This window comes from Camelus dromedarius, chromosome 21 (assembly GCF_036321535.1).
Source record: "Camelus dromedarius isolate mCamDro1 chromosome 21, mCamDro1.pat, whole genome shotgun sequence".
NCBI classification, from domain to species: domain Eukaryota; kingdom Metazoa; phylum Chordata; class Mammalia; order Artiodactyla; family Camelidae; genus Camelus; species Camelus dromedarius.
In genome coordinates this window covers 12,171,612-12,186,579 of record NC_087456.1, presented here as the reverse complement: position 1 = coordinate 12,186,579, position 14,968 = coordinate 12,171,612, and the positions used below count along the sequence as shown (strand labels likewise).

At 38.9% G+C, this 14,968-nt stretch overlaps 2 protein-coding genes across 4 annotated transcripts in view; one reads left to right on the top strand and one right to left on the bottom strand.

The window, feature by feature from the left end:
• The window catches only part of DTL (denticleless E3 ubiquitin protein ligase homolog), a 41,342-nt gene extending 37,329 nt beyond the window's left edge, over window positions 1–4,013 (bottom strand). For all 3 annotated transcript variants that reach the window (XM_010992134.3, XM_031438612.2, XM_031438611.2), the window contains exon 1: window positions 3,839–4,013. In XM_010992134.3, the coding sequence (XP_010990436.2) occupies window positions 3,839–3,890 (52 nt within the window). In that variant the 5' untranslated portion in view covers window positions 3,891–4,013. The remainder of the gene's footprint in view (window positions 1–3,838) is intronic.
• A 109-nt stretch (window positions 4,014–4,122) lies between these two features.
• INTS7 (integrator complex subunit 7) overlaps window positions 4,123–14,968 on the top strand; it is a 73,378-nt gene continuing 62,532 nt past the window's right edge. The window contains exons 1-2 of the mRNA XM_010992135.3: window positions 4,123–4,439; window positions 14,233–14,362. Of these exons, the coding sequence (XP_010990437.1) occupies window positions 4,346–4,439; window positions 14,233–14,362 (224 nt within the window). The 5' untranslated portion in view covers window positions 4,123–4,345. The remainder of the gene's footprint in view (window positions 4,440–14,232; window positions 14,363–14,968) is intronic.

Sequence of the window (14,968 nt, the reverse complement as noted above, 5' to 3'; positions counted from 1 at the left end):
CATTAAAGACCACTAAAATAATACGAATACAGTAATTAGCTATGTTGTTGAGTACACAAATATCCATCCACAGAATCAATTTAAAAACAAAAGCCTCTGTTCTGAAGTTATATAAATGTATACTGGTGGTTTTGAAATTTTTAAGAAAGATTAATGACCGCAACTCACAAATTCAAAAGGACCAAATCTTGAATAATGCACTGGAGACCTACTTCTTTACAATTAAACAGTGACCACCACCCCCCCAACACCCCTCACCCCAACTCTGCCTCACTGCCTGTAGATTATTCTCCAAAGACTAACAAATGTTCTATCATGGCTTAGTAACTGGTCCCTATTTACCCCTCCACTTCTGTGCTCTGGACAACACAGGCTTCAAGGACCAGCCCCATAAACTACTTTTGGATCCTCATTGTCCTAGGCTGTTTCCAATAAGAACTTGTAATGCTTTCCTCTACAACACTCATTTGGAAAAGGCTATTCTTTCCTCAGCATCATACAACTTAAGCCCCTGGGGTTTTTAAATAAGTATGAGAGTTTTCAGAGAATTAATTTCCAGATACTCAACTTCCATATATGCACTTCTAAAACTGACCTGTCTGCGAAGGTCAAAGCTCTCTTTTCCCCCTGTCTTCATCACTACCTTTCCTCCACTTTTCAAAAGAAAGGCATCTCCATTCCCCAATCTTATACCTTGCATTGACCCAAATTATAAAAACTTCTGGGGCCCCAATTAAGAGACAACTGGATAATTCATTTAATAAAAGTATCATAAACACCCAAAATCCATCTCTTTAAAAGACACACTTCCAATAAATTTTTTGATTAGTTACTGATATTAGTGATCCATGTTGTTTTGATCATACTACCTTGCATACTACTAATAATTGTAATAAGTCAACCTAGAAGAAACTTAAAACTTAGAGACTTATGATCACAGAAAATGCCAATTAAAAAAAAATTTTTTTACACAAAGGCGTAAGATAGGGTGATAAAAAAATGACTTTTCAAGCTTAAAATCAAATTATATTAGAATAAGTTCTGTGGGAGAAACAAAGTGGACATAAATTCAAAGGGAAAAAACAAATATGTAGAATATCTAACAGTTAAAGACTGTTTATATTTTTAAAAAAATGATTGATCTATCAAATCACTATAGTATTTATAGTCTATAAGATACATTTTAAAGACTGATGTAGTATTTTTATTTAAAAAGGTCAACATTCATGATATGGCCAGAAATTATATCCTTTGTATTTGTTTAAACTTATGATAAAAACTTTTAGATACCAAACTAAAAATACACAGAGGAGTAATCAGTTTCCATTTTAGAAAGATCACTGGCAGCAATGTGGAGAATAAACTGGAGAGGGAAACTAAGAGGGCATTTGGGGATTTGTTATAGTCCAGACAAGGTATAAGAGAAATAGAATGGTAAGCACAGGACAGATCCAAGATATGGTGAAGAGGCAAAACTGGTGGGGACACAGAGAAGGACGGATTCCTGAGATTGCAAGGGAACTTCTCTGAATGCGTATCTTGAGGAAAATGGAGGAATTCTGATTGACTCTCAGGTTTCTAAGGGGAAAGACCAATTTAAAATAGTGAGACCATTCCCTAATGTAGGTAATATAGCAGGTTTGGGGAAAAAGTGAGTTCGGTTTTGGGTATTTGAGTTTGAGATGCTTATGGGATTGACCATTTGAGTAAAGATACTCATACATCTCTTATAGGAATGGATGTAAAGTATAGGGAATGGAAGGCTGCAAGTAATAGTGGAAAAAATCCTTGTTACAGCCATGATCACCCACAGGAGTACGTAGAAATAGAAAAGGAGCCTAGGATTGAACACCCTCCTGGAAGGGGAAAGAAGATGGTCTTATAAAGTTCAGTGCAAGCTATAAAACATTGAATAAACTTCAGTACCTAACACATGACAATGTATGAGTATTTGGGGGCTCAGGGTGGGCTGCCCCCAAACATGTCACAACAGCACATTGATTATCTTAAATTGAAGTTGCTTGAGAAGCAGCTGATGCAAGAAGGAAACTGTGACCCTCCTGTCTCCCTGAAAAGCGGGAAATAAATCTCTCACGTGAAAGGTGCACTCCTTGCTTCTGGAGGTAGGACAGACACCCTTACTGTCAGACAGGGAATTCAGAGCCAAGAAGTCTGTATAAACAAACCTTGTTACTTCTTTTAATTTACTACCTCAAGCCCAAACTGTTTAGATTCTTCACTTATTAAGCACCTCAAACCTAAATATTTTTGTCTTGTCAATTCCTCACAAATTTATTGTTTCTTTATCTTCTAAGTATAAAAGCTGCCTGCTTTGGCCACTTTTTAGATCCCATTTCTATGAGACCGCCATGCACATGAATTAAAATTGGTTTCTTTTTCTCTTGTTAATCTGTTCTGTGTCAATTTTATTATTAGTCCAGACACAAGAACTCAAGAGGGGTAGAGGAGGAAATCTACCCTTTCACACTAAGTATTTGTGAATCAGAGAGAAAAGGGAAGAAGTAGACAGACAGAATGAAGAATCAGGAGAAAATCTGTCACAAAAATAAAGGCTAAATAGCTTGCTCCAAGTCACATAGATTAAGTGAGGAGTGGAAGTGGAATTAACTCTCAGGAAGTTTAACTCCAAAGACAGACCTCTTAACTACCATGTTATACTGACACTCATGACACAGAGGACAGAGAAGTTACTTGAGCAAGGTGGCAGGAGAGGCAGAAAGAGAGGCATTTAGAGTATAATTTAAAAGACTGTCTAAAAGGTAAGGATGGTATAGTTTTAGATTAGGGGCAGGAAGCTGAGGGACTACTCCCAGTATCCTTCTCAATATCCTTTTCCTAGACCTATGCCTTAAATATAAAAAGTTCCTTTCTGACGTTATTTTCTTTCTGTTTTCCACATGGTTTCAAGGGGGAAAGAAGACATAGTCCATCTTTAAATAAATGAGGTTTCATTTGTACCCAAGCTTAGTCTGTATAGGAACTCTCTTACCAGAAACTTAAAAAGTTTCAGGTTGATGACACCCAGACATAAGCTTAAAATTCTTATTGCCAATGTTTTAACCTAAGGAATTTCAAGAACTAGAGAGAATAAGTTGGATTTCCACATACTAACAAGGAAATATTTCCAAGTTATACCGTTACAGTGAGAACAAAACATTTTAATCTCATTTCTTTAAACAATACTTATTACCTCTGGCACTGAAAAACATTTGGAATAAAATACTTCAGTCTATTAACAGTGGTCATTTCCGCCGGACGTGCTCATGGGCATTTTTCACTCTATAATTACGAGTTTTTATGCCTATGTATTAATCTGGCTGAAAAAACTTTGACCATGCTAGAAGCAGGTGTTCTGTCTTCTCTGCTTGACTGAGTTCCTTAACAGCGGGTCATATTCAGCGGCGTATACAGCAAATAGTAGGGCTCACTAAGGTTCTGCCACAAATGAATGGATTTACAAATGAATATGAGTCTTGACTATCTCACAAAGTTGTTGAGAGAATCACATAGACACAAATGCACGCGTTTTCCAGTCTGTGCAAAATAGACACAAGCCGCAATGGAGGCCAGTTAACTCAACATCCCCTCCCTCCGTCAGCCTACATTACGACTCAAAAAAATCTCGATTACGATTAGAAGTATTTCGAGGGCACGAAAGTGCAGCTTTCTTCAGTACGCCTCGCTAACACGAGCTCACTCTGGCTGTGGGAGAACTCGGCGGCTGGGAAACAGAACTGGAGTCGGCACTGGTCCGAGGGGTTGTTCCGGGGGAGGTGAATCCCGCCGGCTACAAGCAGCGGTTAAGGCCGTTACTCACCGTTTCTCGGGACGCCAAACTGGGGCTGGCGGAGCACCGAATTGAAGAGCATCGGGGCCACAGGAAGAGGCTTAACTGAGGGAAAAGCCGTGGAAATACCTCCAGATTCAGCAGAAATCCTAGCTTTGCGCCCCTCAGAACTCGACAAGCTATTGCCTCCAACTCCCGCCACTGTAAGCCCCGGCCACCAAACTCCCCGCCAAACTGACGTCACGCCCTCTGATTGGCTCCCAACGAGGCGTCCGGGCGCGTCTGAGTCACTTCCCCCTTCGAATCCCCGCCTCCTTTTCTCCCAGCCGCGGGAACCTAGAGTTCAAGAGCTCCCTGAGCGCCTGCGCGGGGGGCCGCAGAGGCGCTGGCGAACGGCGGGGAGGCCAAGGCGCATGCGTAACACGGCTTGACAAAGCGCGGAGGAAAAATCCGCGAGAAGGTGGTGGGAGAAGATGGCGGTGCTGGGGCTGAGTTTGCAATCTTTCTAAATAGGCTAGCCGAGTAACTATTCGGGTCATGGCTTCAAACTCAACTAAGTCTTTTCTGGCAGATGCCGGCTATGGCGAACAGGAGCTGGATGCTAACTCTGCCCTTATGGAATTAGACAAAGGTATTCGAAAGAGCGGGCTGAGCGGGTGAAACGGGTGTGGGGGGAAGTGGCGCCACCAGGCGGTGGTGCCACCAGGCGGTGGTAGCCTCGGGAGAGGCGGAGAAGGCGCATGCGCTTGGCTTCCCCGGGCGGGGGCTGGCGCATGTGCTTTTGGTGAGGCCAGGGGTTTTGCCGCTTGGGCAGTTGCAGGAAAATTGCAACGTTACTGGATTGGCCTTGTACAGCTGAAAAAGTAGAGAGCCCCAGTGATGGTCCCATTTTGACCACTTGAGAGCACAGCCCCCCACTATTTTCCAAGAAGTTTCTAGAAATGCTAAATTGAAGTTGCAAAGTTAATTTTCAGTACGTTCAGTTGAGACCAGGTCTTCACCAAGAATGCTATAAAATCTTGCACCGACTTTATAGCATTCACTTGACTACTGTGACTGTTACCTGCGGGTTACTAGGAGGTTATATACGACCAAGGCTATCCGAAAAGCATAGCCCCTGCTCTTTTCTCTGCAGACAGATTCTTCAAGTTCTGTTTCCTTACGGGGCCGGGGGGAGGGGGCGGTGCTTGGTGTAGTAGAAAGAGCTTTGGCTAGACTGAATTAAATTTCAGTTCTGCCCATTTTATGATCATGGACAGGTACCTAACTTCACCTAACCTCGTTTTTTTCCTCTGCACAGCAGGTACAGTACCGTTGAGCTGGCAAGATTGTTGTAAATATTAAGCAATGGTATGCAAAAGAAGCCTTTATAAATGCAAAAGAAATAAGCCTTCTTTCTTAGTTATGGATATGGAAGGCAAGGGCAGATGATTTGCCAGTATAGAACTCAAGTATTAAAATGAAATCTTTGTTTCCGTGTACCTAAATGATTTTTATTGAATGGGGGAAACATTTTGTCACTTGGTATACAGTTAATTTTTGATTGACTGTAGCCAATGTGTAATACGTTGAGAACCGGACTAGAGGTCAGAAGGATCTTTCTTTAGGTTCACTTTGAGCTACTTCGTAGTTCCCGGACTTGGACACTATTAACTTTTTGGAAATTCTTGTTTGTTTTTTAACCTGTAAACCCTTAAAGTGGATTGGTCTAGGTAAGAGTTTCTCGGGCTTTTTAAAAAAGCTTTTGACTCCTTTTGATCAACATAAAAATGTCACAACACTCCAATAAAATATTTCTTTGGTTGAGTCACAATATCTTTAGTGTATCCCCATCAGCCAAGAAAATTGATGCTTTGCTTTCTCTTACCAAAACTATAGGGCTCTTCCCCTCTGAAATACAAAATCGTAACTTTAAATGTGTTTTTAAACATTGCATAATCTTTTCCTCCCCATTCTGATAATGCCTGTCTTATTCCTCAGTGACAGTTGCAGGTCTGGATATCTAATATTCCTACTGATTCTAAAGACATTTTCTACCACTCTGGCCCAGGTGGGCTCATCCCATAATGACAGTAGAACAGTCATGTAGAATAGAATCAGGATAGGGGTCTGAAGAAATGAGAAATCTACATTTGTGTAATTCCTAAAAATTTTCAGTTGTGGTTAAAAATATATATATATATATATATAAAATGTAATTTTTTTCTTAAGAGTTGAAATAGTTCAGATTTGTAAGAAATGGGTGGTTATTGAGTGTTTAACTGTAAACCAGGTGTCTGTCCTAGATAACAAGTAAATGATCATGTTCAATCGTCCCAGCAATGCCCTGAATATTTTACAGATAGAATTTGATCTAGGGTTACTTGAATACATGGGTGCCCCATGGATATGGAGGGAGGACTGTAGTGAAGAGGGAATTGTAACAGTCCAAGAAAATCAGAGGCTTAGGCCAGGGTGGTTACATCGAAGCTGTATGAAGTGCTGAGATTCTGCATATATTTTAAAAGTAGAGCCAGCAAGATTAACGAATGAATTGGTCGAGTATGTGCGATTCAGGAAAAACTTAGAGGCTTTTGCTGTGAGCTACTGCAAGTATGTATTGCCATTTATTGAGTGAATGAAAATCATATCACTTTGGGACTGTGAAATTTAAGATGTCTCTTAGACATCCAAATGGAGATGTTCAGCAGGCAGTTAGGTATACAGATGAGACAGCTGAACTCCATTATAAAGAAATATCTGTAGCACTAGTGTCCTAAGAAATACACTTGGGAAATGCTGCCATTTATAACCTGTTGCACTTGGTTCTAAGCATTTTAAGGAAGCATGGCTGTAAGCTACTTGTTTCTAATCCCCTAAGGAATAAATGGATGCTCTGTTAAAGCTGACTCCAGCCATTTAGGATATAGTTAGTTCCACAGAGAAATAATCGTTTGTGTGATAGCCATTCATTCATTGACAAATACTTGCTGATCACTTTCATTGTGTTAGGCGTTATACTCAGATTTGGGGCTATATTAGTGAACAAAACAGCTTCAAAAAGCTCACACTCTAACAGGAGGAGACAGACAGGGCTAGATCAAATATGGCCTTGTTAGGACAAGAAGTTTGAATTTTATGCAAAGTGCATTGGGAAGACATTGAAAGCTTTTAAGGAGAAGACAGACATGGAATGGTTTACATTTTTTAAAATAACTTTAGCTACTATATAAAGGTCTTTCTGTTGTCCTTTTTTTTAAAGTTTTAAATTGATAACCCTGCTGACTGAGCTGTGAAGACAGAGCATATACAGAGTTAAGTGTCAATCAAGTACAATTTACATTTATCTGACACATTTCATCATATGGATAATCATTTCTATAATATAGGCATTACAAAGGACATATCTCACCTAAATTACTCTAATTAGTGTAACTTTTTCACTAACGTGACTTCTGTATTGTCAGTCTAAAGATTATTAATTAGGCCAGCTGATGGGAAGTTGCCCCAATGATTTAGGAAAACATATGCAAGATCTCCTTCACCGTGGTGAAAGGAAGAGTCTCCCTTAAGTGACATCACTTAGCTTGTCTGTTTTCTGTACGGTTGACCTTGGGAAGGGTGAGATGAAAGAGCAATGGGGAAGAGAGTGGCTCCCTTTCTTGCTCCTGGGCGATGGGAAGGGAGGAAATGTAGGGGGTGGAGTTGCTGCTTCAGGTGTTGATCAACTTAATGCTGCGTGGAAAACTTGATGGCCTGTTAAATGAAAAAGTTTATTATGAAATAAGAAATTGATGTAAATCAAGACAACTATCTGTTCTCCCTTATTTTCCCCTTAGATGCCATCACCTCACTAATGTTCCAAAACACCTGAGTTCTCAGAGTGTAGAAAAGGCCACAGATTGCTTTTACACTATCCATATTGGCACAGGTATAGTTGGTGTTATCATAAACAAATACGAGGCCTTGGAAGTACCTCCATATCCGCTACTAAAGAGAGAGGTCTCTGCAGCCAAGTTTGTACCAGGTGACTAATTCCAAGCCATAAGTGATTCAGAAGTACACAGGTGACCCACACTCAGTCAGTCAAATCTTTCTCTGGAGAATCTGTGCTTCCAGACTAAACTTGGTCTCCTAGTGTGAGAAGTGGACATGTAAGGTCATGTAGATGTGAGGCTGTGGTCAGACTCTTAACAACTCAAAGCCATATAAAAACTGGCATTATAAAGGACTGATGCTTAAAGCCTAGTTGGTAATCCCTTGACGGACCATGAACTGATCCAAAAACCCAAGCCCCTTCTTCAATTCTTCCTGAAATTCATAGATTCACTTTTATGTATGGCTAAGAGCTACTATCTTGTAACTTAAAAGTGAGTTTTTAAATATTCCTAAGAATTAGTATTCATAAAATTAATTCATGATTCTAAATTAGTGTTCTTCGTGCATACTGCACAATGTTGCATCCATTCCCACCATGTATGTTTACAATTTCTGAGATTCGGGGGAAGGATGCTTTATTTTTAGTGCATAATCAGTTGAATTGACTATCAGTTGTTTCTAGGTTTTTTTAAAAATATAATTTACTGAGATGTTACCATTAGCAGTTTATTAAGCTGTGGGTTGTGAGGTTACCTTGGTATAAAGTTTGGTACTTACTTGTGCTTGTATTTCTCCCCTCCCCTATTTTTAATGAATAGACTTTAAGATGTTAAGATGTTATGGTTACATTGTGAATCATCCTCACCCCTTAACTAAAGCAAATGTATACCACGAATTCTAAAATGTCCTTACATAGTAATATGTGTTAGCAATGTTCTTTAAAGTGGATATTAATCATATTCACAGTCTTTTAGCATCTTTTGAACATTCTTCCTATACTTGAAGAATGGCCCACATCACAAGCCATGTGTCACCAAGGTGGAAGTAAAAACTCAGCTTTCTTACTTTCCCTTGCAAGAGCGCAGCATGTGAACTAGGCTTTGCCAATCAGACAGACCTCCTCCAGGCTCTGTGATTCAGGAGTTTAGAAGTGCAGGAAGGCAGAGTTGAAGGGTACACTCGCTGTTCCCTGCCCTGACAGCAGGAGTGTCTGCAGTGTTCATAGTGCACAGTGGCAGCAGCAAATGGCTACAACATTCCTAGATGACAAGACAGCTAATTCTAGCATTTGCTGCTTCCCAGCAACGATCATTTTCCTCATCTAATCAGTTTGGCAGTATGGAGTCAGGTGTTCTTAGGAGTTTAGCCTTAAAACTGTTCATTATTTTAGTAAATACTCAGCAAAAACTCATTTTCTGCCCAATCAGCCCGAATTAGCTTCTGTTGCTTGCGGCGAAGAACTCTGCCTGATAGATGCTACCTAGAAAAGTATGCTATTTTGAAAACTTGATTAATGTATCACAAGTCTCAAGTTTACCATAATTTATATTATTCTTCAATTCCTTGGAATTTCATCCCTCAGAGTTATACCACTCTGAAATTACAGTAAAATATCTGTTCTTTAATCTTAACCTCTGTCCTCTAGTGCCTACTAGACATGTATGTTAGTGTAATAGTTAGGACCAGATTGCCAGGATTTGAATGCTCTCTCTGCCATCTGTTAGCTATTGTTTCTTAGGCAAATTGCTTACCTATTATTTGCCTGTGTCCTCATATTTAAAATGGGGACAATAATGATACCTAACTTCTCTGCTTATAGTGAGAGTTTAATACATGTAAAATGCTTATTAGGGTGACTGACACAGAATAAGCACTTAATGTGCACCGTCATCATGATTAACTGCTATTTTAAACATTCTTTATTTTCATTCAGACCTCAGTATACTCACCTCGCTGCTTCCTTTCCTATCAGTCCCTTCTGGTTTTTCCTAATTTATGCAGCTTAGATTTTATGGTCTCTCATTTCAGTAACTTCATTAAGATTCTTACCAGTTCTTTAAATTGTCATGCAAGGCTCTATTCTAGTCCTGTGTGCCCAGAGGCAGCCAAAAATTGCTGGAGAAGGTCATGCAGCAGGATCTATGGCTATTATCAGAAATGGTGCAAACCCAAACTGGCCTTCAACACAGCTCTGTAATACTACAGTGTTTCCTTGGTCAAGATTCTCCCACCTTCTTCAGTGGCATTTCGGATCTTTAAATTTTTCCCCCCAAAGCCAAAAATCTTGGGTTTTATGTGAAATCTTATTTCATTTTAAAAATTTGACAGTGGACTCAAAACCTTTAAAAACATTGGATCATAAAATCATCCTGAAGGCCAGATTCAGCAGCCTACCTTCAACTCCAGTATAGGCAGGCCAGACAAATAAGATATAAATGGCAAAAGATAGCTTGAGGATCTACTTACCTACCTTCTCAAAGCAGCTAAGCAGGTGCCCGGGCCCCTGCCCCGGAGATTTGGTAGGTTTGGAGAGAAGCCCTAGCATAGATATTTTTGAAAAATTTCACAAATGTTTCTGATGCAGAACCAGAGCTGGTAAAACACTAGCCTAACAAAATGTTCTACACATTTTAAATGCAAAATAAATTTAGAATGATGAATTTCACTGCTGCCAAATGGATTCTGACTGAATAAGCAACTTACAGACAACTTGTTTTAGTTCTCCCTAGTCTACCTGCATGTTGCAGCTGAATTAAGCACTGTTTAACCCCCAGCACTGAAAAGGAAGAAATCCCTTAACAGTGGCATTCTTAGGATCATTGGTCTTTTGATCATTGGTCTTCTTCCTCAGTTTGGTTGTAGCTGGCAACAGAAGGTGAATAACGCCTCTTAAACCCCTCTAAGAACAAGATCTGATTGGGCTGAGCATCTGTTTTGGTGCTTGGCTTATGCAGGAGTGAAAATTGGCCTAGAGCAAGCAGGCGAGGTACCCACTGCCCGAGCCTAGCATTGTTGCTAAATCATAGGTCTTAATGCCCTTCTCTCTTCTCTTGCACCCAAGCATCAGACCCTGACTTCTCATTTCCTCTCTCCTAAGGCATCCTAAGGAGATAAGAAATGTACTGTTCTTTAGCTCATTTAACTTAATGGCCCTGTTACAGGAATGAGGGTCTGCTATATCTTAATGAAATAAAAGTTGACAACACTAGAGAAATCAAAACATTTCTCTGGCCAGATTCAAAATTATGGTACATTTTGATCCACTTTGGTGTATTTTAAATCAGCATGTTTAAATAAATCAATGTGGTCTGTGCTTCTGTTTGTCAAGCAAAAGGAAATCAAATCATACTCTGTTGAGGTTTCTCCCTGTACGTGGACTGCTTTCTGCTTCACCTTTGTCACCCCAGCCAAGGTTATTTACTACACACAAAACTTTCCTAGCCATTGCATTACCCAATTACTGAGAGAGAGAAGAGGAGGAGGAAAAAAAATCCAGTCACTGTGGGTTTTCCCAGCAATCCCTTCCCCCAGCACACGTTCGTAAGCACACATCTCTCCCGTCTCTCTTCTTTCACCTTAATCTCTGACTTGCCTTTTCTCTTCACCCCTTCCCTGTGTCCTTCACTGCCCTATCTGTGCATCCCTTGACCCCTTTTTTCAAATGAGGTCTTTAGAAAAACTTCTAAGACTACATGAGCCTAGAATGTCCCTGCTGGCACCATGCATTTAGTGGGAAAAAGACTCCTGTAGCTTCTAGTGACAGTTTTTGTATGTATGGAAGTTGGGAGGGTGAAAGGTGGGGGAAGAAGGAAGCAGGCAAGGAAAATATCTAAATATCTGTTAGAAATTAGAGTGAGTTTTGAATTAATTTTCCCATAGGAACTTTTATTATCTATAAGTGGTTATTAGATTATGGTGTAATTATGTGTGCTGGTAGTGCTTTTTTTTTTTTTTTCTGTGTGGAAATACATTCCAAGTGCCAAATAACTAACATGAGTACATTAATGGAACAAAATTGTAGAAATTGCATGTGCAGATTTATTTTGTGGTTGTCTTTTGTATTGAGACTCAGTGGCGACCAGTAAAGAGCCCTCTTTGGACTGGAAAGGAAAAAAACCCACAAAAGAAGAGCTGTGAGTTGAGTTTCATTTTGTCTCACTGAGGACTGTCGACCTGGAAACAGCTCAATAGCTCTGAGGAACTGCTCCCAGGAAGTAGGGGGAGAGGCCAGCGTATATGATTTTGACTAAGGAGTATGTGCAATCCAGCAGACATCTCGGTGTAAGGTTACTGCTAGTTAGAGGAACAGGTATCTCAGTTAATCATTTTAGTGCTTTTCTAAGTGTGGGAATATGCAAGAATCTGGGTTCATAAATATTTTTCCTGAAACATAACTATCTAAAGGCCTGTTTTGCCTGTTTTCCCTAAAGCAGAGTGCCTCATCCTGTTCTTTGTCCTGAATTCCTCTCAGGGTGTACTATATAGGTCAGTGACAGCGGCTGATGACTTAACCCTTGTCATTAGCAAACTGAATGGCGAGCGACATTCTTTGTTTTACACCTCAGGCAAACATTTCCGTTGTCATTTTTTAGCAATGAGCAAACTTTACTGAACAAAGATATTCTAGGGCACTTATTGGTGTGCAGATGTAATCAGCATTTTGTAAATGGCAAAATACTAAAAGAAATATTTGAAGGTAATGTTATTAATTCCAAATCAAGATATTCATTCTTAATGATTTTTTTTTAAAGATTAAACATTAGCTCTTTGGTTGGTTTTAAAAAAATCAGATTCATTAAAGTGTAATTTGTGTATAATAAAATTCACCAAACGTATGCAGTCATGAAACCACTACCACAGTCAAGACATAGAACAGTTCTTTCATTCCCAAAACTTTCCCTGTGCCCTTTTGTGGTCAGTCCCCCACTCTAGCCCCTGGCTACAACTGATCTGCTTTCTCCCCATTGTTTTGCCTTTTCCAAAATGTCATATAAAATAGAGTCATACGGTATGTAGTCTTTTGCATCTTAGGCATTAGCGTAATGATTGAAATCCTCCCATGTTGCTGCATGAATCAGTAGTTGGTTCCTTTTTATTGCTGAGTAGCAGTCCATTGTATGGATATATCACAATTTGTTTATTCGTTCACCAGTTGATGGATATTTGGGTTGTTTCTAGTTTGGGGCTATTATGAATAAAGCTGCCGGGAACATTTGCATTTACAGATCTTTGTATGGACGTATGTTTTCAATTCACTTGGATAAATATTTAGAAGTAGGGTTGCTGAGGGTATAGTAAGTGTATATGGCCAAACTGTTTTCCAAAGAACTGTGTGGTTTCCCATTGCCACCAGCAGTGTGTACGAGAGTTTTAGTTGCTCCATGTCCTCATGAGCACTTGGTATCTTTAGACTTTTTAAATTTTTTTGCCATTCTGGTAGACGTTTAGTGGTTTCTCTTTGTGATTCTTAATTTATATTTTTCCAATAACTAGTAATGTTGAGCATCTGTTCATGTGCTTATATTTTTCAAATCTTGCCCATTTAAAATATTGGGTTGTCTCATTATTGAGACATAAGAACCATGATGAAGTCTTTTATCAAATATGTGTCTATAAATATTTTCTTCCAGTATGTGCCTGGTTTTTTTATCCTCTTAACGGCATATTTTGAAGAGCAGAAGTTTTTAATTTTGATGAACTTTAACTTACCACTTTTTTACTTCTATGGTTCATACTTTTTGTGTTTTATCTAAGAATTCTTTGCTTAACCCAAGCTTATAAAGAGTTCCCCTGTATTTTCTTCTATATAGTTTATAACTTTAGCACTTAATATTTATGTCTATGGTTCATTTTGAGTTAATTTTTCTATATGGTGCAAATTAAGGATTGAATTTATTTTTTTCTTTTCCTTTTTTTTGCTTATGGATCTAGTTGTTCCAGAACCATTTGTTTAAAAAAATGTCCTTTTCACATAGAGCTATCTTGGCCCCTTAGCCCCTTTGTTAGATCATTGATTTGAGACTTCCCTTCTTTCTTAATAAAAGCACTTAATGTCAGGACTGTTCATTGAAGAACTACATTAGCTACCTCCCACAGGTTGTGCTCTCATTTTTGTTGAATTCAATTTCACTTCTTTCACTGATTTCATCTTCTTATTGGTTATTTATAAGTATGTTCCTTAAATTCCAGATATTCGGGAATTTTTAGATATTTTTCTCTTACTGATTTTTCATTTAATTCCACTATGGTCAGACAACATATGTAATACGATTTCAGGCCTTTTAAATTAGTTACGGCCCCAAATAGTCTATCAACTCAACCTTTTAAAAAAAATAGTACCTTTTTTATTATTCTATATCTAAAAGTGGTGCTTTACGAAATTACTATTTCATATACCATTTTTATTTTTAAAAAGGTCACAACTGTACATTTCCAAAGTTGTTAAGAATGATTGTTATTTTACTGCGTAAATAATTTTACTGTGTCATACTCTGTTGGTATTTGCTGTTTTCTCTATTGTAGTCACAAATTTATAAGCTCTTCTTCCCTTTTTGTATTTTTCATAGGTCTAAGGTCTGGCAAACTTGGTGAACAGTGTGAAGCGGTTGTTCGCTTTCCCAGGCTCTTTCAGAAGTATCCATTCCCCATTCTCATCAATTCCGCATTCCTAAAGTTAGCTGATGTTTTCAGAGTTGGGTGAGTCTTTTTAAAATGCCTCAGTGTTGTAAAGCACTTTGTTCGGTATTTCTTTGTTTTACATTGTGGTCTGTATTCTCTTTGCCTTTTAGGACTTCCACATAGTTTGTTACCATTTTAGTGGGCACACATGGCAATCTGCAACACTTTTTGGTGTGAAATTTAACTCATTTTAAGTAGAAATGAGGAGTATAAGTCAGAGAGTACTAATTTCTTTGGGAAACAGGACAATGCAAATTAAGACAATCTTGGTATATTATCTTATACTTTTGAAATATCTGTAGCTTTGGGCAGATTGTTTTGAGAAGTTTCTGATTTAATATAACAGCTTATTTTGTAACACGAAATTACATGTTACATGAGATTACATGTTACATGAGAATATGAGTCACTGGGAAGTGCCTGAAACATGTAAGCAAGCACTGAATAAACACATACTTCTTTTTTCTCTCTGCCGTTCCCTCTCCCATGCCTTCCACCGGTTCGTGCACTCATGTGTTTATACATATACACACCAGATCAGACTTGGAGAAAAGATGTAGAATGAGCTTGAGAGAGGAGGAAGACCATTTGACCTCTTGGTCCTGGTTATAATATGATTGGGGA